This window comes from Venturia canescens, chromosome 8 (genome assembly GCF_019457755.1).
Source record: "Venturia canescens isolate UGA chromosome 8, ASM1945775v1, whole genome shotgun sequence".
Lineage (NCBI taxonomy): Eukaryota > Metazoa > Arthropoda > Insecta > Hymenoptera > Ichneumonidae > Venturia > Venturia canescens.
The window spans coordinates 12,935,485-12,963,412 of record NC_057428.1 but is presented as its reverse complement, the minus strand read 5'-3'; the positions used below and the strand labels follow the sequence as shown (position 1 = coordinate 12,963,412).

The 27,928-nt window shown below is 35.5% G+C and overlaps 2 protein-coding genes and 1 long non-coding RNA gene across 10 annotated transcripts; 1 reads left to right on the top strand and 2 right to left on the bottom strand.

Moving 5' to 3' along the window:
- The first annotated feature begins 19 nt into the window (after positions 1 to 19).
- Positions 20 to 19,859, top strand: gek (serine/threonine-protein kinase gek). Of its 5 annotated transcripts, none has more exons than XM_043426633.1 (25): positions 20 to 609; positions 2,230 to 2,417; positions 2,706 to 2,885; positions 2,981 to 3,252; positions 3,765 to 4,208; positions 4,579 to 4,701; positions 4,811 to 5,019; positions 5,079 to 5,329; positions 5,645 to 6,648; positions 6,742 to 6,977; positions 7,185 to 7,291; positions 10,960 to 11,123; positions 11,395 to 11,650; positions 11,828 to 12,114; positions 12,189 to 12,332; positions 12,466 to 12,601; positions 12,703 to 12,944; positions 13,111 to 13,291; positions 13,373 to 13,561; positions 13,640 to 13,825; positions 13,920 to 14,101; positions 14,236 to 14,340; positions 14,457 to 14,580; positions 14,695 to 14,852; positions 15,204 to 19,859. In XM_043426633.1, exons 2-25 carry the CDS (start codon positions 2,291 to 2,293, stop codon positions 15,318 to 15,320), a joined length of 5,424 nt encoding a protein of 1,807 aa, XP_043282568.1. In that variant the 5' UTR covers positions 20 to 609; positions 2,230 to 2,290; the 3' UTR covers positions 15,321 to 19,859. The 5 variants fall into 5 exon arrangements, with proteins under 5 accessions (XP_043282568.1, XP_043282566.1, XP_043282567.1 ...); XM_043426631.1 differs by having other exon boundaries at positions 20 to 1,035; XM_043426632.1 differs by having other exon boundaries at positions 21 to 793.
- On the bottom strand, positions 13,602 to 14,463 carry LOC122414947 (uncharacterized). The gene is made up of 2 exons (XR_006261836.1): positions 14,226 to 14,463; positions 13,602 to 14,084 (listed from the first exon to the last, which is right to left on the bottom strand). It is a non-coding gene; the product is annotated as an uncharacterized lncRNA (long non-coding RNA).
- On the bottom strand, positions 19,807 to 27,150 carry LOC122414945 (deubiquitinase DESI2). Of its 4 annotated transcripts, none has more exons than XM_043426643.1 (6): positions 26,335 to 27,150; positions 25,174 to 25,357; positions 24,999 to 25,071; positions 24,817 to 24,910; positions 24,506 to 24,647; positions 19,807 to 24,389 (listed from the first exon to the last, which is right to left on the bottom strand). In XM_043426643.1, the coding sequence occupies exons 2-6, from the start codon at positions 25,294 to 25,296 to the stop codon at positions 24,213 to 24,215; spliced, it is 609 nt and encodes a 202-aa protein (XP_043282578.1). In that variant the 5' UTR covers positions 25,297 to 25,357; positions 26,335 to 27,150; the 3' UTR covers positions 19,807 to 24,212. The 4 variants fall into 4 exon arrangements, with proteins under 4 accessions (XP_043282578.1, XP_043282579.1, XP_043282580.1 ...); XM_043426644.1 differs by having other exon boundaries at positions 26,590 to 27,149; XM_043426645.1 differs by having other exon boundaries at positions 25,174 to 25,283; positions 26,335 to 27,148.
- Between the last annotated feature and the right edge of the window lie 778 nt (positions 27,151 to 27,928).

Below are 27,928 nucleotides of genomic sequence, written 5' to 3'. Positions count from 1 at the left end.
CTAATCTCGGAAATGCCTTCACGTTTGTATACTGTTGGTAGGTCGTCCTTGGCCACTGGAGCATGTCGTATATACATCGCGAATACTTTAAGCACATACAAAATAGTGGAACATGTATAAAACGGCTATCGAAGATCATTTGCTACACAATGGTTGGAAAGTTTTGAGTAATTTTTGTTTGAAATAATTGAATCGCATGTATATACGAGTGTCAAAAAGTGAAGACGGAGAAAAATACACTTTGGAAATCTACATTACCACCACCGAGAGACGACGACGAAAAAATGACAGCTGACATTTCCAATCGATATTATCGATATCGTCAAAAGTGACAGCCCTCAAATACTGACAATAAAATCGCCAAAAACCCATAAAAAAAAAAACAAAAATCCGCTTCGAAGCATTAAGGCAGAGTGTTAAAAATGTACATGAACTTTCGAGTCATTGGTTCGTCGCTGAGTTTATTTGTGTATATATGGAGTTAAAAATAATGTAAAAAGAAAAGAAAAAAAAAACAAAACCGAGGAATTCTTGGAAGTTCGTGCACCTAGCCACCAGTGGTAAAGACGACGCTGGCGTCGCTTCCGAAAGAGCGTAAAGAGTACGAAGGTGGGGGTGGGCTCCGGTAGGAGCAAGGGGGGAGAGAGACTTACTTTCGAGAGAGAGAGCCACCCACCAGAGTGACGTAGGGCTGCCATATTTTTTTTTTGTATGGGGCCTGCCAGGGGGTCAAACGAAATACTACTGGGGGATCTCTGGAGTCGGCGAAATGTTGTTTTGTGATAATTAAATGGTGCGCATAATAACGACTTATTCTTTATCGAGTATTTTTTTCATAAATCTTCTTTCAAACTTACGTTCTCGCATTTGACACCGTGTGTTCGTCGTCTGTGTGTGCTTTTTTTACTCGCCGATTATCCTCCGCATTCTCAACTTTTTTCGTTCGGAGAAATAAACACGATAAAGCCTCAATGGCACACGTCGGAACGCGTTGTTTTGTGATTCATGATGAAAGACCAGCTCGTAATAATAAAGGTTATAAACGCATAAACCGAAGTGCAAGTGTGGCGTTTTCTCTCTCTTTCTCTATCTCTCTCTCCCTCTGTCTCTGTCTGTCTCTCATTTACATATGAGGTTTTTTTCTTTTACATCGCCGAATCAATCTATTTTCAGGCTGACCCGAGATCGAAGAGTGTTTTTCACCTTCTTCAATTCACTATATATAGATATATGCCTTTATATATGTGTATACACGCGCGCGCACACACACACCGTGCAATTGGCCAAGAGTGCACGCAATTGTAGGCCCTACCCCGTTAAAACTATTTTTACTATATAGCTATATCTATATGAAATTTATATACATGTATTGTGCATATATATATGTAACATAGGTGCAATAGCTTCCCGAGAGTGCACTACACTAAACTATATCCGCGTTACTACTTGATCCTGAACTCTCTCCACGTATTTTTGTCCTATATATATTTATACTTTTTAAATAACTTTGCAAACCGCAAAACGTTACGTAATTTTCCTCTCACGTCGATCACTATCGCCTGTGTGTGTGTTTTCTCGATCTCCGACTCTATCTCGAACTCTCGCTCAAATCAACTTCATTCTTTCTCCAATTTTCATAGTTTTTTTTCACCCTTTCTGTTTCCCTGTAGACGAAATCTCGGCGATCGTTAAAGTTGATATTTTTTTATCTTGCACTCTGCAGATAATGCTGGTTTAACAATTTTATCTTAACGCAAATAAATCATGCCAGTGGCCAACAGTTTGTAAACAATCTTATCGGTGATTGTGCCAGGAAACTCCTCCCAATGCTGCTATTCTCCACAAAGGAAAGACTCTCACTGAATGAAAGAAATTTTGAATTGTGCGGCAAAATCATTAGTTTATACTCTTGTCAGTTGTTTTAGATTTTCATTCATGTGCAGTGGGAAGAATGGTTTGCTCGACTATTGACATTTTATAGAGAAAATTAAAAAATCCATCGGTTGTCGTTTTTAAATCTGTTTCATAGAAATTTCTTATTTACTCAATAAAATCTCCATGTTTTATGAATATTATTTGAAATCAATAAAATTTTGTTGTGGAGTTGATTTGTAGCTTTGCGAATGACTTAATTATAAAACCAAGAAAATTGCAGCTTTTTCTAATTTTTACTTGAATCTAGATAATTTACTTTTTATGATTTTTCACATTCATGTTATTTTATTACAGAATTAAGATTATTGCGTAATGCAGCAGTGCATTACTAATCGAGCCACTAGCCATAACAATAATGGCTGAAGTTTCGTCCAAAAATCGAGGCGAAGCAGTGCCTCATCATTTGGGCGTAATGGCCAATCCCACTCACAATTTTGGCCTCCCGCCGCCTGACATTATGCCTAAAGGACTAGCTAACAATGGTAAAAACTTTTGGTTTCAATCCATAACCATTATTTACTGTGTAAAAAGGAAATCTGAATGAATTTCGACTAATCGAATTACTACTTGGTATTGAACGATGTAATTCTTTATGAAGAAACATTAGTGAACTCGTCAATTAATTAATTCGTTTTCTTTTTAATCTCCAGAAATGATTCTATGAAGCAAATTATTAAATACTTTTCGACCAATTTCGTGAGATGTACTTTTCTATTTGATAAATTCAAACTGTTCATGATAGAAATTTATTCCTAACTTTTGATTTGTAGGTGTAGCAGGAAGGCTGCGACAGCTAGAAACGTTGTTCACCAGCGGTCCAGTCCAAGGGGGTCGGGTTGGACATACATTTTCAATCGAAACTCTAATCGATATACTCTTAATTCTCTACGATGAATGTTGCAATTCTTCTCTACGTCGCGAAAAGACTGTGTCTGATTTCATTGAATTTGGTGAGTTTCAACATTATTTTACAGAATAAAGTGTTTTGTTCCAATTTTTGTGATCCTCGGTTCATTATTATGTATTTTTGAATTTCTTTTTTCAGTGAAACCAGTTGCAGCATGCATCAAAGGTTTACAACTGGCTCGTGAAGACTTTGAGATTGTTAAAGTAATCGGGAGAGGAGCATTCGGTGAAGTATGCGTCGTTAAGATGCGAGGATCCGACAAAGTCTTTGCAATGAAAATACTTAACAAGTGGGAAATGCTCAAGAGAGCTGAAACCGCTTGCTTCAGGGAGGAACGAGACGTTTTGGTGTACGGAGATCGAAGATGGATCACGAACCTTCATTATGCCTTTCAGGATGACAATAATCTGGTTTGTTATTTTTTTTTTTTTTTTCTTTATGACATTCGTATTGTGTGGTCCGAAAGTATATTTTTGGAAACGATAACGAGTTTTCAATTCTCTGCAAATGAAACACGAATTACATATGCTTCTTGAACAATCATTTGATCAACTATTCTTTCGTTGTCGTTATAACAAATTATCTTATCAATTCTTTTAGACTAACACTTTTCAATTTAAAAAAAAATTTTCAAACTAGAAAAACAACGATTTTTTTTTTAATCCCGTAAAAACGAAAGATTTTTAGAGAACAAAAAGTATTGTAGAAAATTTGCTAATTAAGTGAGCTGATTATTTATTGAACGATTGTATTCGATTAAAGATTAATGATAAATAGACATAAAATGAAAATCACTTTTGAATTTTCTATCCGGGTTATTTGCACTTCACGCATTTCACAAAAAAACGTTAAGAGTTTAATCGATGAGAGTTATATTTGGATTGTCGATAATTTTGGTTTTTTCCGGTTTTTTTCCTTACAGTATCTGGTAATGGATTACTATTGCGGTGGTGATTTGTTGACCCTCTTAAGCAAATTCGAGGACAGATTACCGGAGGACATGGCACGTTTTTACATAGCTGAAATGGTTCTCGCGATCGGTTCAATCCACGATTTGCGTTACGTTCATCGGGACATTAAACCGGACAATGTATTACTCGATGCTCACGGTCATATACGTCTGGCCGATTTCGGCTCGTGTCTTAGACTCTTCGAAGACGGTACTGTACAAAGTAACGTTGCTGTTGGCACGCCGGATTACATCTCACCGGAAATATTGCGCGCCATGGAAGACGGACAAGGCAGATATGGTCCCGAGTGCGACTGGTGGTCTCTCGGAGTTTGCATGTACGAAATGCTCTACGGTGAAACACCCTTTTACGCTGAATCTCTAGTCGAAACTTATGGAAGAATCATGAATCATAAGGTACGCAAAAATCAACAGTTTTCTCAGTAATCCTCATGACAGGAGTCGAGACCATTGGAATGCCATCAGTATTTCGGCTGATTCAGAAAACAATTATTATGGATCAGCCACAATTTTTTTTTCATTCTTTTCTTTCGATTGGAATGCAACGAATTTGCGTATTTTATTAATGAAAAAATAAAATCGTTAACAAAAATCTTTACAAGGGTAATAATATACAAATACGCGGGAATTTCAATTAATTCTAACAATGCAAACTTTTATATCGTACGGAAATTTCTCTCAAAAATGTGTAATACAAACATTTGAGTTGAACGAAGGAACTCATGCTCTTTCATTCAACGACTATTGACAATGCTAATGATTTCAGAATTGTTTTGATTTTCCAACGGAAGATATATACAATGTTTCTGAAGAAGCGAAGGATCTCATGAGGAAATTGATATGCAGCTCGGAAATGAGACTGGGACAAAATGGAATTGATGATTTTAAGGTAAGTCATGGTCATGGAATGTATCTCTGGATATTTTATTGAAAACATTGAGAATCAACATTAGAGAGATCAGAATTTGATAAATCGTTCCTGTTTTATTTTCGCTTAGAAACATCCTTGGTTCGAGGGTGTTAATTGGGATACTCTCAGGGATAGTACAGCGCCTTATATTCCTGAAGTTTCTTCACCTACCGATACGTCTAATTTCGACGTTGACGACACGGACGTTCGAAGCTCGGACGCAGTTCCGCCTGCTGCTAATTCGGCGTTTTCAGCTCTCCATTTACCGTTCGTGGGGTTTAGCTTTACACAGGGCAGGTAAAGGATGCCAAAGAATTGTATGGAACTCACTACGAACTTATTAACTCCCAATTTAGTGTTAAATTTGCTGCTTTTTCTTACTTCAATAGCTGCATATCGGACCTTGGCTCATTACCCGTTTTACCACAAAAGGACAAGAGTATGAAAATTCTGGAAGAAGAAAACGCTCGATTGTTGGAAACGATAGAAGACCTGAAGAATCAAATTGGCGTTAGTGTAACTATTTCGCCAACTATTTCGCCGGATTCGAATAACGCCACAAGAAAATTGCAAGACGAAATCAACACGCTTACGAAAAGAAACGGTGGTAAGATTCAATATAAGTTTTCACGTTTAACGCGGTGTTACCATACACTCACACGTCTCCATGAAACAAAACCAGAAAAATTCGATTGATTTCCCCTCTTCTAAACTTTAGTTTGTGTCACTGCGAAAAATGAAATGCACCGACAGTGTCTTCTACTGTAGGAATACATTTTTTAGTAAATAATTTTGTTTGATTAGTAAACTGCAAAGGAAACATTGCACTATAATTCTTGAGGTTTTTAAAATTTCAAAATTCGTATAGAACACAATTTTCAAATCGTCATCGTTTTAACTTTCATTATTCGTGTGCAATCAGAATTGGAGACTCAATTGAAATCGATGGAATTGCCACGTGAAATGAAAATAATGGACAACGGTGATTTGACGAAACTACACGAACTCGAAAGGCTCGTACGTATCTTAAGATTGGAGAAAGATGACGCGATAAAGGACAAATTGGATTATCAGGAGAAGTTGAAGCAACAAGACAAAGAACTGAAGGATGCACTGACGCAGAGAAAGCTCGCGATGGCGGAATACACAGAAGTGACGGATAAATTGTCGGAATTGAGACAGCAGAAGCAAAAGTTGTCGAGACACGTCCGCGATAAGGAGGAAGAATTGGAAGTAGTGATGCAAAAGGTTGACAGTTTGCGACACGACATAAGAAAAGCCGAGAAATTGCGTCGCGAATTGGAGAATAGGGTCGAGGAAGCAATGGCCGAAACGAGCAAAGAAAGAAAATTGCGTGAACGCAGCGAAGAATATTGCAAACAAATGCAGGAAGAAACTGAGAAAATACGACAGAGAACATCGGGCAACGACGCAAGCACGAATCACGCTTTGGCGACTCAAGAAATCAACAGGCTCAAAGCTGAGGTGGAAAAGCTCGAAGTTCAATACAACGAGAATTTAAATCAACAACAATCTCGTTACAACATTGAAATTCGTAGTCTCCAAGAACAACTGCACGAAAGCGACAACAGACGTGAATTACTCGAACGCGAAGTACAATTGACCAAGGAGAAGTTGGACGCCGCCAGACTCGAAAATATAACCGACAGCGAAGAAACGATAAACGAATTGAATCGACGACACGAGAGAGAAAAAATAATGCTTGCCGAAGAGAACAAGAAATTGCTGATTGAACTCGGTTCTGTTAATGACAGCGTCAATAGAATACAGGGCGAGAGACGACAACTCGAAGAAGAATACGAAGAATTGAGAAACAAGAAAGAAGCCATCGCCCAATGGGAAGCTCAAATTACCGAAATTATACAATGGGTCTCGGACGAAAAAGATGCTAGAGGATATTTACAGGTAATAGAATTCGCCTCTCTACTACAAAAATCATGACTCTCCGTCTGAAATTCTATCATTTTTTAAAATACTTAACTAAACAATAAATTAAAGGCACTGGCTACAAAAATGACCGAAGAGCTCGAGTTCCTCAAACATTCCGGCGGGGTCGGAGGGGTCGGCAGCAGTTCAACAATGACTGACAAAAATTGGCGTAACCGAAGATCTCAAAAATTGGATAAAATGGAACTTCTTAATTTACAGAGCTCACTCCAAAGCGAAATACAAGCGAAACAGGCTATCTCTGAAGAGCTCACGAAAACACGATCGGATCTTATCGCGGCTCAAAAGTTTGTATTTTCCCATGCATTCTCATAGTAATTATTGACTTTAATGTTGTTTTTTGTTTCATTTGCCAGGATCTTCAATTCAGAAAATGGTTTAATATTTTTCAACATATGAAAAAAAAATCAATTTGTATATCGTGCAAACATTCGAACGTTATTGAAAAATATCGCATCAATAGATCGCTGATAAAGTTTGATGTTTATTTTCAGGGAACTTCGAGACTCGAGGCAAAGGTTGGATTCGATGTCCCACGACATGAAGAGGAAGGAAATACAGATAAAAGAATTGCAGTCACGTCTCGACTCTGGGGATGGTTGTAAGTACAATAAAAAGAAAAATAGTAGTAACGTTGAAAAAAATTTCGTGTTATCGGGAATGACTGAGAGAAAAAGAGAAATTTACGAGAATGTTGTATTTATAGTTGTTACACGAGCAGCGGCTGTACACGCTGTTTATGCAATTTTCAAACATCTTGGTTTTTCTAGCTGGCTATTTGGGAGGTAGATTCTTTTTTCTAACTCTTCTGTCTCTTTTCGCTTTCGTTATAAACATGAAATAATTAAAAAATCACTTTTCCTTCGAATAAAACTTTCTACGGAAGTTGTCAGTTCACAAGATTTGTAACACGGTGAAAAAAATGGAATATTACTCATCGTTTTAATAAATTCGTAGACTATTAAAAATTAGACTATTGAATTCGTAGAAATTGATTCAAAGGAATAAGATTTAATATATTTTTACACATTTCGTCAACGACCTTTTAAAGGAAAATTCATATTCGTAGCTGAAAATTAACGATATAAAAACCTAAAATATCATTAAACGTGTCGTGATTGATTAACAGTGGATAGAACTGTATTTTCAGAATTTTTTATTCTCTCGTTGAAGCATTTATTTAATTTTATTAATCAACGAGATAAAAAAAAGGTCGAATCCACCTTGTTGCAAATCTTTACGCATGCGAGATATGTTTACGAAGCAATTTCTCCCACATGGTTGTATAACTCGTTGACAAAAACGTTTATCGGTGGTATTAAACAATGATGATCGGTTGTTGCATGCACTTTTCTTTTTTTTTCGTAGTAAATTAGTGTACAAAAGCAAATACGTGTCGGTTGTATCATTTATTGTAAGTGTATTTAAAAAAACTGTTTAATAACGTGTATCGTCGTTGAAACGACAAAAATAATCGTTGTATCGTTTTGAATAGGTCAATTTTACTGGTAAGAAATTCAATGGTAAAACAAAATGATTCAGCGAATAACAGTAACGTATAATTATTTAATAAATAACTACGACGAAGGGAGACAGTCGACCGAGAATCTTTCAGGTGAAATATCAATTGATATCGGAATGCTTTCGTGCCTGCGATTAATAATGCCAAATTACAGAGAGAAAAGTATCTCGAAGAAGGAAATCACAAATTTGTCATTCTCCTTGATGAGTGCTCTGAATTTTTCAGTTGCAATCTGTATTTTTGGCTTCGACGAAGTCTCAACGAAAATTTGGCGCAACTTTTTGACGCGCAGCGTCTTAGCGGCAGTTCGTTATAAAAATTGTCGATTTTTAAATTTAGATTAAAGTGTTTGATATGTTGAGGCAAAGGAAGTAATGAAGCTCCTGTTAATGCTGAAAATTGATACTAATTTTTATATGGCAAATAAAAAAGCATTGAGGAATTATTCGTTATTATCGTAATGGAGTAAACTTACCTGACCTGGGAAACGTGGCCGAGGGATTGCATATCAATGCTCGTAACATTGTAAAAATTGTTGAATTATTTCGAAATTTTAACCGAATCGCCAAACACCGAAATTTATTGAAACGAAATTATTGGCAAGAATATTATTATTACGAAGGGTTATCAACAATTTGAGTTTCGAATCTTTTGACCATTACATGTCGTGATTCCTCGAACGAAAAAGAAAATCTAATGCTTCTCAAAGTGGGGAAAAATCAAAGAGAATATAAGGTGAAAAAAAAAGAAGGAACGGACAGAAAATACTGCGATTGTTGCTACTGGTAATACCAGCATAGTAACCCGATGTCTCGGTACGGTATGCAATTCTGATTTCTAGACTACAAAGTGCCTCTGTTTATTGGGGCAACGAGCTGCGTGTGGGGCCTCTTGTTGCTCATCATCAAACTGTATTTGTGACAGCTGTTCTGCCAATCTACAAAACATCAAGCAAAACAACGAACAACATCGTAACGACAAAGCCCCAACGTATCATCGTACATCAGCCGTCATCACCTTTACCAGTAATGCGTTCTCCCCGAATCACAACATGTCGCTTATTAACTAGATTCGCTCCGGTCAACTCGATCATCAATCGCAATGCCGTTTCCATCGTTTCGTCGCCCGGTAAATTACCCAAGAAACAAACAAAACAGCCCAAAAACAGCAGCAAAAAAGCAAAAGCAAGATGCATACGAAACAAAACAGCAACAAAATATTCAAATAAACAAAAAATCCTACGATTGCGAGAGTGCCACTTGTTCGTGTATTTGTCATACATTTGATTTTCTTCCCTCTCATTTTTACACACGCTGGTCGATTGTCAAGTGGCCAATTAACAAAGCAACAACAAAAAAACTGGTGTGGTTTTTTTCTGTTTCTTATTTCCCATAGTTTTACAAAATTTCGTGGATAACCATTCCCGCGAAAAGATGTGTTCGTCATTATATCAAAGTTTGCATCGTTGAGCAAATCTCTTGGTGCATTCTCCTCAGGACGAATGGAAGCAAGAAATTTTTCTATATTGCTATGATGCAAACTTCAACAACGTGTTTACATTTTTCAAGCATTTTTTCACACTCTCATTTCCCATTTGTATCCAATCGATCGCCGAGAGTGCGGAAAAAACAATTTTTCTATTCGTTGACACACGAAATAAGTACAAAAATATACTAAAATTTGATAAAAAGAAAAAAAACATCTAACGACCCGTAACTGTATCAAACTTTCTCATTTCGCAAGTTCTGTAAGTACACAGAAACTTTGTGCGTGTATGCTCGACGAGAGGTCTCATTTTTTTACCTCCTTCGAGTTTATCTGTCCATGTGTGCGTGTGTGTGCGTGTGCGTGCGTCCAAGTCAAGTGTGTGTACGTGTGTGGGTTTGTGAATCTTTCGGCCGTGCACAAGAAATTACATTCATTCGCCTAAACAACGCGTGGCTCTTTATGTATAATTTTATTATAAGGCTTTGAAAATTGTAGAGTGGCATGCTGTCTGTTCCCGGTAGTGCTGATTGCATTTATTCCCTTCAAGAAAATTTCAATGTTCAGTCAGGAAAATTGAAAAGACAAAAATTTTTCTCCATAATTGTAGTAGGTTTATAGTTAATTTTTTTCATCGTTCATCTTCTAGTGGAGAATTATTATAAAAACAATAGGCCTGACCGAAACTCTGAATTTCTTCTTGATGACAATTTCGGCAGAGTTTGCAAGTCGATGCGACTGGTGCTAATTGCTTTTCTCCTTGACTTCCTAGTATTTAATTTTCATTAGATTAGTGTCTATAATTAATTAGCGTCGAAATTCTGCAGCAATTGTTTTTTAAAAAATTTTTCTTATATACATATTATTGCAGTAAACCCAGCCAATAATACACAACGTATACACAACGACGAAAATGAAATTATGTGTTTATGTTCATCCATAAAATATTTGCTTTACGTTGTTAACAATGTGTGCGATAAATTGCCATGCTCTATAATACGTTTGGTGAGGTTTAGGCTAGCGAAAACATAATGAATTCTCTTTTAGATAACATCGCGAATCGAGAGTCAAACGATATGAAATTCCCTATTTTTCTAAACTTATTTTAACGTGAGACAATTGAATTTCGTCTACGGTCCCTTGTTTTATCGTTCGACTCTCCTTCGTGTTTGCTAAAATGGCAATTTTACAAAATTCACAAAGCTTATACGTCAAAATGACAAATTATTCATAAAAATAACGACAATTCGTGTCAATTTCAGTTCTGGAACGTCCTACATCGCAAATGTCATACCTGGAGCATTTTCTAAAGGAAACGGCGAGCAGCACCCGTCACGGGAGTGTCGACAGTGTTGAAGGTGATATTGAGGATAACAGAGCCCCGAGCATCGCTAGTAGTAAGAGCAACCTTTCCGAACTGAGTATCGTGAGTACTTCTCTCTTGATTACTTCTATTTCTTCAAAGTAGTCTCAAATATTTTTCTTCAATTAACCAGGCAATCCTCGTGAAAAGATTTATAAAATATCAACTCATTCGTAAAAAAAATTCTGAGGTATTTCCTTAACGATTTTAAAAATATTAGAATTTTTCACATTCGTTAGAAATACTGGAATGATTTTGAAGGATATTGGAAAAATTTGGAAATAGCACAGCTATAAGTTAAAATGTTGATTCTTGTTTTTTTTTTTCTTTACAGGATCCAACATCCCCATTGTCTCACGAGTTATTAAACAAATCGTCCGCGTCCCACGGACAAACGAGCATACAGCCGAAACCAAAGTCCCATCAGTTTCTCGTTCGCACATTCTCAGCGCCAACAAAATGCAATCATTGTACATCGTTGATGGTTGGTCTCACGAGACAGGGTGTCGTCTGCGAAGTTTGTGGTTTCGCTTGTCACATGCCATGCTGTGATAAAGTGCCCGCCATGTGTCCAGTTCCCCACGATAAAAGTAAACCTTCATCAGCAACATAAAAATCATTTTTCCCGCTAGATATACGCAACTTTTTTTTCACAATATTCAAAGTATTTTATCAATTTCAAAGAAGATCGTTACGAAATGATTTGTTGTAGAAAAATTCCGAATTCCGTTTTAACTGCTTCATTCATTTATTTCGTGTATTAACAGCAAAACGACCGCTCGGTATCGATCCTACGAGAGGAATTGGTACCGCCTACGAGGGTTACGTGAAAGTACCAAAAATGGGCGGAGTGAAAAAGGGTTGGGTCCGACAATTCGTTGTTGTTTGCGACTTTAAACTCTTTTTGTACGATATATCGCCCGATCGCAACGCCTTACCCTCAGTTTACGTTTCCCAAGTATTGGACATGCGAGACGAGGAATTTAGTGTCAGTTGTGTGCGCGACTCGGATGTCATTCACGCGACCAAGAAGGACATTCCATGTATATTTAGGGTAAGGCCTGAAAATAGTTGCCTCGTCACGAAATTCGCTATTACGAATTGTTGCAAAAATTACTTTTGTTTTAGATTACTACGTCACTGCTCGAGCCGCCAGGCTTGAGAAATCACACGTTGATGCTTGCCGATACTGAGAGCGAGAAAACGAAGTGGGTCGTAGCGCTAAACGAGCTTCATCGTATCTTGAAGCGAAATAATCTTCCAAACACAACGGTAGAAAAAAAAACAATTACAATACTTTTATGTAATTTTAACAAGAAAGGCTTATTCTATTTCAACCAATTCGTGATTTTCTACTTTCATTGATGTTTGAAAGTAAACGGAAAACCAATTTCATTGTTTCCAGATTTTCCGAGCAAAGGAATTGCTGGACAATACGCTAGCAATTGTTAAAAACGTAATGTCAGGAGCAATAATAGATCCCGATCGTCTAGTCATTGGCACCGAGGAAGGACTTTTCTGTTTAGATTTAGATCGTAGCGGTGAGTATTTTCCGCGCGGGAACACCAGTCACGGGAATGCAATAATTCACCGATGTGAATTTACTCTGAATCGGCTCATCTCGTTTCTTTTTCTTTTAAAGAAATTGCAAGAGTCGGCGAAGGAAAAAAGATATATCTTCTCGAGTACATTACGGAGGAACAATTGATAGTTGTTTTAAGCGGTAAGCAACGTCACGTACGACTTGTGCCGGTTAGAGCGTTGGACGGCGATGAGGTCGAGTGGATTAAAGTAGCTGAGACCAAAGGCTGCATAACTCTTACTACTGGTATTGTCCGACGAAATCCTCTCACGTACTGCCTCTGTGTCGCTATTAAAAAACAGGTGAGATATGCAGACATCAATCTGAGCTTTTACACTCTATTCTCCATTTCAATTTAGTTTAATGATTGCTTTTACAATTTTTCTATCCAATTTTAAGAAATGTAAAGCAAATTATCAAATTCGTTAAAATGACAACGAGTACTAATATATCGATACAAATGTTTAGAACGCCTCACATGTTATGATTTACGAAGTAACGCGAACGAAGACACGACACAAACGAATTCACGAATTGATGTTACCATGCCACGCACAAACGCTACAAGTACTCTCGGAAGGACGACTCTGCGTCGGTTATCCTTCGGGTTTTTCAATCTACAGTATATTAGGAGACCATCACCCGATATGTAAGCTGAAATTTTGTATATGAATAATTTCGAAAGATTTTTTTTATTGATACTAAAGTTTTTGTTTGCTTGAATTTTCAGCATTGGTCCATCAGGAGAACAGTTTGCTGGGATTTTTAACGTACAGTGCCGTGGAGGCTTTGCGATGCATAGAATTGCCTCGCGGTGAATTTTTATTGGTTTTTCATACGCTCGCAGTTTACGTCGACAGTCAGGGAAGAAAAAGTCGGGACCGCGAAATCATGTATCCCGCTGTTCCAACGGCAGTCAGTGAGTCAAAAGAAATTCAGATAATAAGGAATTATCGTCATATCACAATTTATTTCACAATTTTATTTGAATTTTCAGGCTATTGCGAAGGCTACCTTCTAGTCTACAGTGAAACTCATGTTGACGTTTTTGATTGCACGACCGGCGATTGGCTGCAAACTCTTAATGTAAAGAAAGCGAGGCCTTTGAATACTTCAGGCTCTTTAACTACGTGCATGATCAATGACATGCCACATGTTATTTATTTGAGTAATTTGCATCAACGTGAGTACTCAATCACCAATTTCGATGTATTTCGATTGGAAAACCTCGCAAAATATATTCTCGATCATCTTTTTTGTCTCGCGACATTCTACAGGGGAATTACTCAATCTTACGCCACTAGACGCGAGCGGTAGACAAATGACGAGACCCAGAAGACGGTTTTCACTTCGCGAAGGCAATCGGGGAGCTCGACCTACCGACAGACGATCCAAAATGATTTCAGCGCCAACGAACTTCAATCACATCAGTCATATGGGACCTGGCAACGGAATACAGGTACGGTATTTTACTGTGAAATTGAAAGTGTCATTATAACTTTTAAAATTGTATGTTTGAATCTCTCTATCCTAATAAATCTCTACGAAAATGGACAGGAGCTAATGGAATTCAGCAATTTTACCTGTTTTTAGATTCAAAGACTGTTAGACTTGCCAACGACATTGGAAACAGCGGACCAACAACAGTATACGGGTCATCACAGTGGAACTCATCTCCATACCAATGCTCCACAACGTGTAAGTTATTACTACATAGCGTTCATCGAAATTGTAATATTTACTAAAATATATTTTATTCATTGTTCAACGAAATAGAGATAAAAAAAACTTTTGAAATTGGATCCACTTTGCAGTTTTATGGCTCAGCTATTCAAGCACCGTCAAAACCTGCACCATTGCCTCCAAGGCATCCTCCATCGGACACGCGACGTCTGAGCTCTCACATGACTCGAAATTCTGGATATTCGCCTCAAAATGGTAATTGAACAATTGGTTGTTCTCGCGTGATTCAAAAATTTCACAAGACTTCATCGTTTTTTTTAACGTCGACAATTCGAAATGAAAAATGTAAAAAAGAAAAACAATTCGAAGGTTCGACGTCGTCTAGAAGAGGCCCGGCGCCACCACGACCAACGGCTACACCTCCCTCATTACCGCGCACTCCCGTGGACCAAGTCGATTCGGAGTCACTGCACATGCGATCGCACACTCCATTGTCACTCGGCAGCATTGCATCTTTACAAGACAAGGTTGGCACAATATTGATCACCAAAAAAAGCATCACTGAACTCGTTTTCACAACATCGACGCTATGAAAATACTTGACTGAGGAGAAATTTGTTTTTCAGTTAAAAAAAATTTCAAGTATTCGATGTTTCAATTCATTTTCATCGCAAAAAACACGTTGAATTCATTTAAATTGTTTATGCGCTTTTATTTCGAGAGAACTTGAGAGTCGTTTTAGAAATATCTGCACAATGGTCGCTCCAGTCTCTCTGAAAGGTCAAAAAGTATAAATTTTACCGGTTTAAATTGTATTTGTTTTCTTTTTGACCAAATTATGTAATCAAACTGATTATCCTTCTTTATGTATTTCATAGCAAGAGCATACCTCTGGTGGAAGTCCTCGTCACTCGATAGCCTCGAATAATAGTTCAAATCCATCGACGCCGCCGAGTCCGGCTCACGATCATGGCTCGTCGTCGTACGACTCCTAAGAGGGATGTTTCATGCCTGTTCATTTGGAATCAAGCGTTCGTAATGGAAAAAAAAAAAAACAGAAAATATGGAAAAACAAAATATTTATGGCAACACGCTGTGGAGCGAAAATAATCATCGTTTTCATCATATAAGCCCAGACAATGCGCGTGGGCTGCAATTTTTAATTTAATTTAATTTTTTGACCAAATATATCTACGGCTCCGACTAGGATGGAAAAGGAGAGAAGAATTATTAAGAAAATGAAAAAGAAAATTACGGAAAAGAGCAAAATATAAAATATTATATATATATTATATAAATCTATATATAACGATGTAGGATCTCGAGGTAATGGGCAGTATTTCAAGTTCTTTTGAAAAACTGTCACGGTGTACTCTCTGAACGAAATTCGCAAGCGTGTGACCAGTACAGAACTTTTTTCTTATCGTCCTGAAACGGTGACGTAATGAGGATCCTAGTGAATGTTCGCGACCCTACAAAATAACGAGAAACCAGAACTTTCTCGAAAGTCCTACGATTCTTCGTTCTCCTTTTCTTTACCTTTTTTTATTTATTTTTTACGTCCCTTTCTCGAACACAACGAGAATATTTAGATATAGAATCAGAGAATTTCATCGTTTTTTATTATGTTGGAGTTTACATTGTCGAAATGCAAGATTTTTCTTTTTATATTCACCAAATCTTGATGCAGACAAGAACCACTAAAATTGATAAACTTCTCTACGCTCATTTTTTTTTTACAAAACTATTTGACGAAATTATCGAAAGGTTGATTAACAATTTTATAAATTCGGAATATTTTAGCAAAGTGAGTTTCCAAATGGAATTCGTAAATCAATTAATAGAGAAAGGAGATTCCACTTTGCTTTTTATCAATGAAAACTCCAATGTTTTGGGCGTCACGTTCAGGCCCTTGTTGGTTTAAACTAATCCTCTCATTTGGCGTTTTATTGTCGTGTAATTATTGATCGAATCGACGAAAAACAGTGATTGTAAATAATTGATACACTTAAGAAATTTCGACGAGCAAGATAATGCGGCATTGAAATTTTGTTTCGTGATATCTGGTTATTTTAATGTATCTTCTTTCGTTGTCATCGAATCTAACGTTTCTTCCGGTTGAATTTTTCGATTTGAGAACAATTAAGACACTGAAAAGTCGACGTTAGGGGCTTTTACACACGGATAAAAGAAGAATTATAATCAAATTAAAATGCCAGTCAAATTATATATTTAGCAATATAAAATTAAAGGTGAAAAGCAAGAAATTAATGAAAATGCTAATTAAGAGCAAAAAAAAAGAAAAAACTGCATTTACTCGATTTTACCTACTTCTCGAGAGCCTAGGTACAAAATATCTCAGTACATATTTTCGTTTTCTATTTTTGTTTCCTCTTCTTTCTTTCCATACATCAAAAGAGTATTCAAAAGCTGTTAAAAGATTATCGTAATAAATTAAATTTAAATCAATTCATTGAACGCCTTACGATTGAAAAAAAAAAAGAGAAGAAAAAAATGAACACTCATCGAGATCAGAATATAAAAGCCAGCGAAAAATCGAACAGCGATAAAGTTTTAGCCGCTTCGAAAGTTAGCAAGATCATCATTGGGCATTTATCTCGCTTGCAGAATGAAACGAACGAGAAAAACCCAGTAGGGAAAGTCGACTAAAGAATCATAGAAGAAATAAAAAGAATAAACAAGTCAATAACGATCATCCGAATGGTCTTCGAAGTTAGTGCCGAACGTGAGATTTTTCACGACAATTATTAAGGCCGTTGTTCGTTTAGGATTAGAAGAACTCTGGATTAACGTATGTTCCAGATGAAAAGAAAAAAGAAAAAAATAACAAAACCGAAAGAATTGTAGAATTTTTTATTTTAATACGAGTTCTATTGACAAATTTTTTACGAGAATCGCGTAGCTTTTTTCGTTACCGTGATAACCGTAGTTTCTTCAAATCCGCTCTGTTTTTTTATCCATCGTCATTCGGGCGCTCGTTTATTTGTATTTTGCATTGTAATGTCAAATCATGTTTTTTACACACTCGTATCCTGGTCTCTACATCGAATCAATTTCGTGACTCATCCGTGTTGATGTGTGTACACACTTGGGAAGAAATGCGAATTTTCTACACATGGTTTATATAACAGCTCGAATAAATGGAAAAATGAAATAGTGTTTTTGAATTTTAAAAATACCCATTGTTACGAAAAAAAATAAATAATTAAGAAAAAAAACACACTTAGTGTCAGAATAATCGACGATGAGAGACGTATAATAATGTGGCTTCCGAATGAGAACGAAAAAGCAAGAAAAAAAAGTAACCTATAGCCCTTCGAAGTACGTGTCTTTCCACAATGTTAGAGTACAATTCAAATAAAATAACGTCTTGGCCTATCTGAGTATATAATTGGACGCGACTAGATGTAAAAACGCGACAAATCCACGCAATAATCCAAGGCCAACGAAGCGTAGTTAAAACTGACGATAAGTAGAGCATAAATAATGAATAATAACTAAACGAAAGTTCGTCAAACGATTCTTCGTCAAAATCGTTTAAAGAAAGGCTCAGCACGTTGCGATTTTTGATATTCGGAAAAAATAATTTTCCACGAAACAACGAGGATAAAATTCGAGCGACGCTTCGTTTGCTTTGGAATAAATCTTTATCGAATTTCTCGGCGATAACGTCAATGAAGTTTTTATTATATTTTCCTTCAAACTCGATTCGTACACAAACGAAATCCTAATTACGTGCACATGTACGTAAAAAATAAAACGTTATTGAGTTTGAAATTGGAAAAGAAAATCAATCGAAGCAGTTTTTATAACTAGATAATCAGTTCAATCACGGGTATACGAATTTTCGTTCAGTAAGGAACTTGATATCCTCGTCTTTACAAATAACTCCACTGTGTTTTTTGCCCACTCTTCATCAATTCCAAAAACGTTAATCTCAAACTCCAGCAATTCGATAAGCAATTGGTGAAAGTTTTAATAAAAAAAATTAAAAAATACAGAAAACAATTCTATGAAGTATTGGCAAAAATGACACGAGTTTTCTGCTCAACGAATAATTCGGGCCAGTGACGAATATAAGCATCGATAAGGAAAAGGCAAAGGTGACTGAAATATAAAATAAAAGATTAAATATAAAACTGCGCCCTGTAAATCACTATTACTGAACTATCCCATCGGATCTAACAGTCTTGTATCGAAGATATAGAAATGCCGTTAATAGATCAAATATGTTAATGTTATTATATGAAAATGTAATGCTACGTATATTGCGCTACCCATTAACATTGTATAATGAAGCTGAAAAGTTGACGAGAGGGATAGGCAAAAAATGAAAAAAAAATACTCCACATACATTCGAAGCGTTGATATAAAGTTTAATAAGTAAAAAGCAAATGAATCGAGTATGTATAACCGCTGACTAATATCCATTGAGGATTTGCATCGTGACGAAGTAACGTTCCGAAAAAATGAGGAAAATTTACGAAAAATAAGAAAGCCAATCAATCGATTTCAGTCAGAGATTTATTCGCAAGCAGTTGATGTACTTATGGAGAGATTCATTCTGAAATTCCGTCGTCAATGTTAGGAACGAGAAAGAAAAAGACCAACAGGGATTCACCAATCAAAATTCTTACGAAAAGACAAAAATAGAAGGGAAATAACTGGATCAGAGCAGAAGATTATTCCATACTTTCACTCACAAAAACTCAAGTTGCTCTCGAATCATTGAAACGATTAAAAACTCAATTATTTTTGTTCAGTCAGTTTTTTCTTTGTTTGCTAATTATCCGTATATCATTGTGTAAATAATTGTGTACTACTGCAATGCCTGGAAATATCTCGAAATACTTGAAAGCATCGTTTAGCAGGCTCGAAGCAAAACAAAACTCTTCTTACTATCGTTTACTCCTTTTTTTACTAGATTTTTTAAATTTCAAGCCAGAAACTCCCGCAATGATTAAAGTCTGGCAAGTGCATAATATTATGACTATTATAATAATTTCTATTGTACCCTGAAGATAAACCGAGGGAAAACTTTGTAAAAATTGTCCCAATTTTCATTAATTCTATTATCCGTCGATAGACTAAAACGAAAATTTCTATACGAGCAACGTTCTTGTAGCATGAAGATTATTATCACCATTGATAAATTTAGAACAGAAACACATTCAACGTCCCTTGTTCCCTTGAAATCGAAAACTCTGACGGTTAACGTAACGTGTGTTACGTTAAGCATTTCTTATTATTTCATTGCTGGTGCACGTTCTCACACCAGTGTAATATAATATTACTATCGATGATAAATAATGAATCTGGTCCCTTAATTCAGCATCCAAAATAACAAATCGAATAAAGAAATGAAATACGATAGGACAAGATAAAAAATAAAAAATAAAAGAAACAGAAGCATATTAGTTTAGGACAACTACGAATAAACTTATTTATGACTCTTGTGCATTGTTTTAAAGTATTTATTGATCCGACTATAAATAACAAAGTATCTAATCAAATACTGTATTTTAATTGTAAGTTCGCGTAATTGTAGATCTCTTTTTTTCGTAGTATTTATATATGATTTTTATCCCTTTTCCCCTCTTGTTCCTCCGATCCTCCCTGTCCCCTTAAATCTCTCGTTCGTTGTAGAGAATAAAACATTCTACGCGATGTAAAAGAAAAAGATATTTGCGGATAATACCTACGATTCTTCTTTATGTTTAATTATGTTCATTTTTTTTTTAAATTACATAATTTAATATGCAGCACAGACAAATTATATCTTGAAACACGCAACAGTTGTACGTTTTCGTTTTTCAACACCCTTCTTATATTTATTTATATGTGAATTTTGAAAGGAAAGAACTAAAAATATACGTCGATCCATAATTCAATGTATTTACAGTCTGAGCCAGCATTAACGTTAAATAACTTATTTGTTTTCTTCTCTTTAATTATTGTTTCTTTTATTGCTATCGCCTTTTCGGGAATAGATACATATACAATTGTAACAAATTACTTTCGCGTACCTGTTAGTCACTATAGATAATATATTTTTCATCAACTTTGTCAGTATTTTATCAATTGTATGTTACTTTTTATTTCTCTTTTACGTTAACAGGGCTCCGAAAACTTGTGTCGAATAATACATTTGTCGACAATCCTCTATAAATGACTTCTTTTATTTTCACTTTGGTTAAGGTTGCAAGATTTTCCTTGAAAATAATTTTGAATTTTGCATCGTTAAAATGCATCGAAGCATCTTGATTTTCTGCTTATTTTACTCTGCGCAATAGATACCAAAATCTTTTTGCATTTTGCAGAAAATGAAAATTCAAGAGCAGCGTTTTTGGAGCCCGAGAAAACAAAAGCGAAGAAAATACGAAATTTGAGCATCTTGGGAATTCGAGAAATTGAAGAATCACAAAAATATATCCTTGCAATCCAACGATGCAATATTCAATATCATCTTTCGAGAATTTTTACGCGTGATTTCTTCTCATCGATTATTCCTTTTTTTTAATATAATTTGCTATATTGTCAACGACATTAATACTCCTAATAGACGAGTAAGTGGCAGTCTTTCGTTCATCCATGTATCATAACTTCAGAACGCACAAAAGAAATAATGGAATTTTGAAAAATCTTAGGCGCGTGACGAGCAATGGTTCTTTACGTTTTGTTCTTGGAATTAATTTAGTCACCAAATATAAATGATTAGGTTGTATTGTTTATTTTCGTTTTCTGGTTTTCAAAATCAACATTTTAACAGCTAAAGTTGGGAGCAGAATGTGGGTACAATTTTGATGGACGAAGAATAATTTCTAGTTCTTGGCTGTACTTCGAATTTGTAGGATTGTGACTATTTTTTTGCTTTTCGTTTATTTTTAAAAACGAATTCCGAGGTTGAGTTTTATGGGGCTTTTCCCGTGAATTATTTCACTTTTTAGAGTGTGCGAACATTTTCTTGTTTGAGTTTTTGTCGATTAGTAAAAATATATTATATTACAAATAAAACATTTTGACACTTTGATGAAAATACGTTTTTCCTTTTCTTTTTTTTCTCATAGAAAATTTTATTTATTTAGTTCATTAAAGTGTGCGAGTATTTCAACGATTAATTTAGACGCTTAACTAAAGTAAAAGATTCCATTTTTGTGTTTTTTTTTTCGTTTTACAAGATTCAAGAAAATTTATTAAATAATATTAAACTCGTTACGATTTTATTCTGTAATTACCCTATTCTTTTTTTTATTTAGTTTTCATTAAAATTCGACTTATTTTATCAATTTTTTAACGTTTTCGAATACGTATATCCTTCTTAATTGTACATGGTGCTGTCAACAATATTATAATAATTAGTATGCACATTTCGGGTAAACCATCCTTCGTGACGAAAAACTCATGTGACAAGGTATCTTCACTGGATGAGTGCATTTTTTTATTTTACAATTCAAAAGATAAAAGTGCAAATCAGGCCAGAGTCACAGACAGAATTGCTTCAAAATGCAAATTAACTCCGGGTTCGTCAAAATTCAAGGTGTTACAATTCGAAAAATATCGGTTTGAAATATTTTCTCTTAGTCACGAGAAAAATAATGGTGTTTTTCTGAACGTTATGATTCATTTGATCAATCACTCATTTTTCGCGATTGATTTCAAGAATCTAGAGCGTAGGTGGCGTTATTTAATTGACTGTACAGTGCGCGCTAGTCTGAAAGTACGTGGTGAGATAATATCGCAGCTTTTAATATAAATGCAAATAAAACCGACGTTGAAGTGTAAATCGTTGGGATGCAAATGTGGTTCATCATTTTCATTGATCAAACGTCTTCTCCCATTCAACAATTCAATGTGCAAGGAGACTTTCGGTGCGTTAAAACAATGCAAACTCCAAAATCACAAATAAAATGGAGAGAGACCAAATAGTGGTTAATATCAGGGATAAAACAGAAATGAATGACACAAGTCGTAATCGTGTCTCGGAATTCGCTACCGCTCGATTGATTGTTCAATTTGACTAGGTTCTTCTTTTCTCTTTTCTTACGAGAATATTCTTTTTTTATTCCAGAAGAGCTAACATTTCTTGTTTTTTTTCCTACAATGAAGAGTAGAGAGAAAAAGTTCGAGAGCTCTCCGTTCAAAGATGCGTTGGTGTCACGAGGATCATTCTTTTCTTACATTTCGCAAAATCCAAGTCAGACGATATAAATAAGAAGGAAATTCAAAAGTCATACAAAAAAGCAATAGCGATGAAAACACGCAAAGTAAAAAAAAATGGAGTTCGACCTCGTACGTTGCAGTTTAGCAATCCTCGCGACTCGAAACTCGTCTCGCCTCTATTTTGTCTTCAAAATACATTTTTTACTAAATTCAAGTTAATTGGTGGGATCGCGAATTTTTGTGTAATGACGACAAGGAATATTATCGTGCGACAAATTTCCAAACATTAATACTTATTCAGAGGACGTTCAGGTGATTAAGAAATCACGTGACGTGCAAACACCTGAACGGTGCAAAAAATTGAAATAGCATATATTTAGAAACTATAAAAACGGAGCTGCCTGTAGACCAAAAAAATCTTGTTATACGATTCTGTTGGAGAAACAAAAAATAAATGTTCCCTCATACAAATTATTTTGAATTTGTGATGTAAATTATTCTGAAGATTTACTCGCAGCTTGTTGTCATGGACGTGTGTGATGAGTTTCATATCTATGGTTAATATTTAAGACTTTTATATTATTATTCATTAATATTAACGTTATTATCATTATTATCATTACAGTACTGTTATTGTTTTATCATTAATATTATCATTACTACTATTTATTATTTCATGTCTGTATCCCCAGAATCTTGATTTTCAATAACGAGTTGTAAAACAAGATGCAACAGCGTTATTATCGTTTAGCTAATTCTCGTTCTGGTTGTGTTTTTTTTTCTTTATCGTTTGTCCACAGTTGTTATTAAGCGATCTATAAACGTGAGCTGAAAAGTTCTCAAACAGGTTTTAACACGGTTTATCTCAATCGGGACGTTTCTCATTCACACGAAACGTAGTAATTTTGTTTTTTCTTTTCTCGTCTCGTTTCAGTCTCCTTGATGTTTCTGTATGTAGGCAATTCAACAACACCGACGAATATACAAAAAAAAATCATTTACGAATATCGCACGAATCGTGTGTTGTTTTTAGTTAATGCTCTTAAGAAAATTTCATAATCGTCTACACGATTCGTCGTTTGACGAAACATTTTTTGTTTGTTTTTGAATCACTCATATTCGTCTGCATTATTTCCTCCTCTCTTCGTCATTCAATTATTCAATCTAATGCTATTAAATTTCGTCCGTAAGTTCAACAAAGTATTTTTTTCCCTTTATTACATCTTCATTGTTTTGTCGGTTTCTTCTTTTCTCTTCATTTCTCTAAATTCTTATTTAAGGTGTACACTGATCAATTTTTAAATGAACAGCGTTACAAGGAAGGCATTTTATCTCGTTTTTCGTTCTCCTGCTTAGTGCGTCATAAACGCGCAATCGTTCATAACGGTTGGACGAAAATTCGTAGACTAATTGAAATTTTTGCTCTTTTCATCTTCCTACTTATTTCCTCATTAGCCATTGCGCGTTTATGAGCTTACCTTGAGACTCTTTCGAAGACATGGTATTCTTAACTTCTTTTCTTTATTCAATAACTTTGCTTTTATTATTTTATTTTAGTGTTTTTAGTTGTTTGAACTTCGTCATTATTTAAAGTTTGTTCTCTGTGATTCTCTGTACTTGGGATTGAGTAATCCCAATATTCAAAAAGTGTGACTTCTGCGACATTTCAATATGTTTGCCTCGCTGTCATCACGGTTGGCTGAATGTTACAACGATGTATCCGAGGGCGGTGTACTTTCTTGGTGACTTACATGGCTCAAAGAATGCTGCAACGCGTCTGGTGTTAACCATTCTTTTGGCAGGCATCTCTGGAGAAACGGTACACATGAACTAAAGTATGCTAAACGATTTACCCAACCAGGAATTTCCTGTCCGCAAAGAATCTGCCAAAAAAAACGTTATTTTGTGAAAAAAAGTTGTTGCAAAAAATCCCCTACCAGTTCATTTGTGCTTCTCGTAACATTTTCCATGCGCAAAATATAAACAGAATTTTACATACCTGTGTCAATTGACTACTAAAATGATTGCAATTTTTGTTCATTAGATGATAGCGATCCCCACGAAAATCTTTTCCCAATTCACTGACAATCCTGGTCACATCCTCTTCTGTGAAATCCGTGTATCCAATGTGGACAGATTGTCTAAAAAAAATAACCATACGTTGCTGTTGTGTTTGAATTTTTTTTTACTTCTCCTTATGCATCAAAGTATTCACCAAAAGTTATAATCCATTTGTGTAAACTGATCGACCCTTTGCAGTAATTTATATTCGTCTGACATTTTCTAGAATAAGAATCTAAAAATAGTCACCTGAATCTGAATTGTTCTCCCAGCTCGTCTGTATCTCTGGGTACAATTTCAAAGATTCCAGAGATTGGAAGAGCATGACCGCCGTAGGCATATTCTGCAATGAGTTGAGAAATGGAAAACAATTCAGAAGAACAGTAAGATATGAATTTGATCTCTCATTTCATTTTTATTTTCATACGCACCTACTCCATAAATTTCGACACCCGAATGGAAGACTCCTAACCCGATAGGTGTTGTGTATTCATTGATCCAATACTAATAACAATAGGCAGCAAACAAAATAGTGTTATTCTAGTTCTGGTTGCAGAAAATTATGGAAAAAAACAATTATTTGGGAGAATTTGTATTTTTTCTTACCATGTCATAGACATTGAGGACAATTGGCTCGCGCGCCATCTTTGGAATAAGCTCTTCGCTATCTTGAGGGTAACCCAGACAGCTGGGAAATGAGAGATTACAGCCGAGACCTGACGAAAACATCACAGAGATACTTTGTACCTGAACAGTTGACCGACGGAGCGCTATCTAAGTTCCAGAGCACCTAATAAGCAAATACCATTTTCTAGTTACTCTGCTCTTAACAACAAATATCACCAAACTAGGGTAGCTTTACCGACAGACTCCAATTTGCAACGTGTTCAAGCACTGTGTTCTTTTCCTACTACTAACTTACTCCTTTATGAACATTACAATTTTTGGCATAGCAGCAGTTGTTATATATGAATGAAAAATTGAAATCTAATTCCCTTGGTTCATCACAACATCCCAGGTTCTCCTGTTTTTCATTTTTAAGTTCTCTCTAATGGACAAATTATAGAAAATTATTCTATCTTACAGAAAAAATGAAGTCATTTTTTCAAATTCTTCTTTGCATTATTCAATAATTTGTTCAATTCCAGATTTTTTGAAGAATCATTTTTCAACGTTATCTTCCGCTTAGTTTTTGAAATACTTTCTGGCTAAACGTCGAGTCACTAGTTTTTGCAACATATCTATACATGATTGTTTTACAAATATGCCTGAATTAAAATTTTTGATTCCTCTGTTAATAATCCATGCTGAGAATATGTAAAACTGTACTCCAGAAATAAGAAATGTAATGACAGATAAATGCTACACGTCAATTTAATCAACTTGATAAATAGCACCGAAGAAACATGTATTGCTGAATAAACAAGATTGTGACCAATTTTTCATTACAATCAAAGCAAAATTTCCAAGAATTGCATCTTGGGGTTTTTTCTCTGCTACACATTCTTGCGATCTTGATATTTTTGCTTCTGTAAGTTTGAATGGTTTGAAGCACAAGGAAGTATTGAAGAAAAACTAGCCTAAGTTTCAAAGTTACGTCAAGACAAGATAAAAAAAAAGCACAGATTAAAAACAACATATGAAAGAAAAAACAGAAGACATAATGCTCTGAAAGAGGCTGTCAAAAGTATTCAATGCTATCACACAGTTGTTTACATACAATCACAATACCCATATGATATAATAATATTGATGATAGTTTCTTACCTTTTCTACGTTTTTAACAATACAACATTGTTCACGAATTTTCGTCAAATTTGTTCTTTATATTCTCGCCAATGATAAAAATGTAATATAATTTTTCTCACGCCGATATTTGACCAAACACAAACGAGAGTTAATGATACGAGATCGAGAGCAAATTCATTAACATCTGACGCGATTATTGCAGATGTTCGACCGAACGTAAATAGAAGGTCAAAAGAAAATAAAGAAAATAAAAAAGATAAAATATCTTCCCACCTTCGTGATGAAAGCTTAATCGGGACAAATTAGTTCCTTCGTTCTTGTTCTTGATATAGTAGAGTTGAAAATTAAAAAAAAAACCTCATCACATCTGAGACTTTTGACAAAAAGAAAAAACGCGACAAATTCTTTTTGTAACCCGTTAGTATTATATTTAAATGATGATTAAACACGGACGATAATCGAAATAAAGTTTTGCATGACAGATGGCTTTAGTACCATAATATATAGGCACTCTCACGCACAACACACGCTTTTTACTCGTGTTTTTTTTTCATCCCAATCTGACACTCATTTATTTTGTTTACTTTTTTTATTCTTTGTATTCAATGTTCAAGCGCCGCGAGTGGTTTTATATTGTTTTCCTTATAACTTTTTTTTATCGAAGGCTCTTATCGCAACCAGATTAAGTCGGATTTTACAAATGCAAACGAATAATAAAAAAATTCCGAATTGCCAAACCCACTGCCTCGTCGCTCTTTCTTTATTCCTGTCCGAGCAGGTTATAATTCTCGTACTATGGATTTGTGAAAATTTCGAGGCTTCGGTCCAGTCCGCCACTTAACTATTTGCACGATTTTGGGAATTTACTTTCTCCCCCAGTTTATTCTGGAATTCATTCCTATCTTAGATTGACGATGGCGCCACTAGCTTATTTCTGCCACTCTCCGACGAGCAAGGAAAATTTGCGTCATTTCGCAATATCGTCAATTATCGTCACTGTAGGATCGAATCAATAAAGTGCTGAAACTCGAAATTCTTCGCAATAAATTGCTATTAACGAAATATTGAAGATTTTTTTATTTTTTAAAATGCGGAAGTGGCGAATAGGGTATAGTAAAAACGGAAATCAACGGTGGATCCAAATTGGAGCTTATTATGTTCCAGATATTTAGTTTCCACCGTTGAATTCGTTAGACGGGGGTTGATCCGGATACTTATGAACCATGTTGGCCATAATAAATATTGAGCAGTTGAGCACCTGATGAGTTTTCTGATTTCGCGTTGACGCGATATGCTCTTGTCCAGATCTTCTGATTCTACTCCTTTGTCGCCATCTCCCCTTGCCAACGTTCGCGAGAGCGCGCAATGGAGGCGCGGATACACATTTATGTATAAAAAATACCAGACCGAGTCGCGTGCGGGAACGCGATCATCGACTTTTATAACGTCGTTCGTTCAACGTATCAACGCTCATCAGTTTTCATGTTCAGTTCACTCTGTAAAAAAACCAAATTTTATATTTTTTTTAAAGCAACTCGAAGCTCACGCGTATGTGCAGTTCATTATTATTTTTAAAAGGACCCAATTCCTCCACAATAGTAAACCATGCAAA

Coding starts and splice junctions, on each gene's coding strand:
- gek (XM_043426633.1), top strand. CDS start 2,291: ATGGCTGAAGTTTCGTCCAAAAATCGAGGCGAAGCAGTGCCTCATCAT. Junction 4,702..4,810: donor ATGGAATTGATGATTTTAAG/GTAAGTCATGGT, acceptor ATTTTCGCTTAG/AAACATCCTTGGTTCGAGGG. Junction 14,853..15,203: donor TTGCATCTTTACAAGACAAG/GTTGGCACAATA, acceptor TGTATTTCATAG/CAAGAGCATACCTCTGGTGG.
- LOC122414945 (XM_043426643.1), bottom strand. CDS start 25,296: ATGTTTTCGTCAGGTCTCGGCTGTAATCTCTCATTTCCCAGCTGTCTG. Junction 25,072..25,173: donor TCCTCAATGTCTATGACATG/GTAAGAAAAAAT, acceptor TATTGTTATTAG/TATTGGATCAATGAATACAC. Junction 24,911..24,998: donor TGTCGAAATTTATGGAGTAG/GTGCGTATGAAA, acceptor AACTCATTGCAG/AATATGCCTACGGCGGTCAT.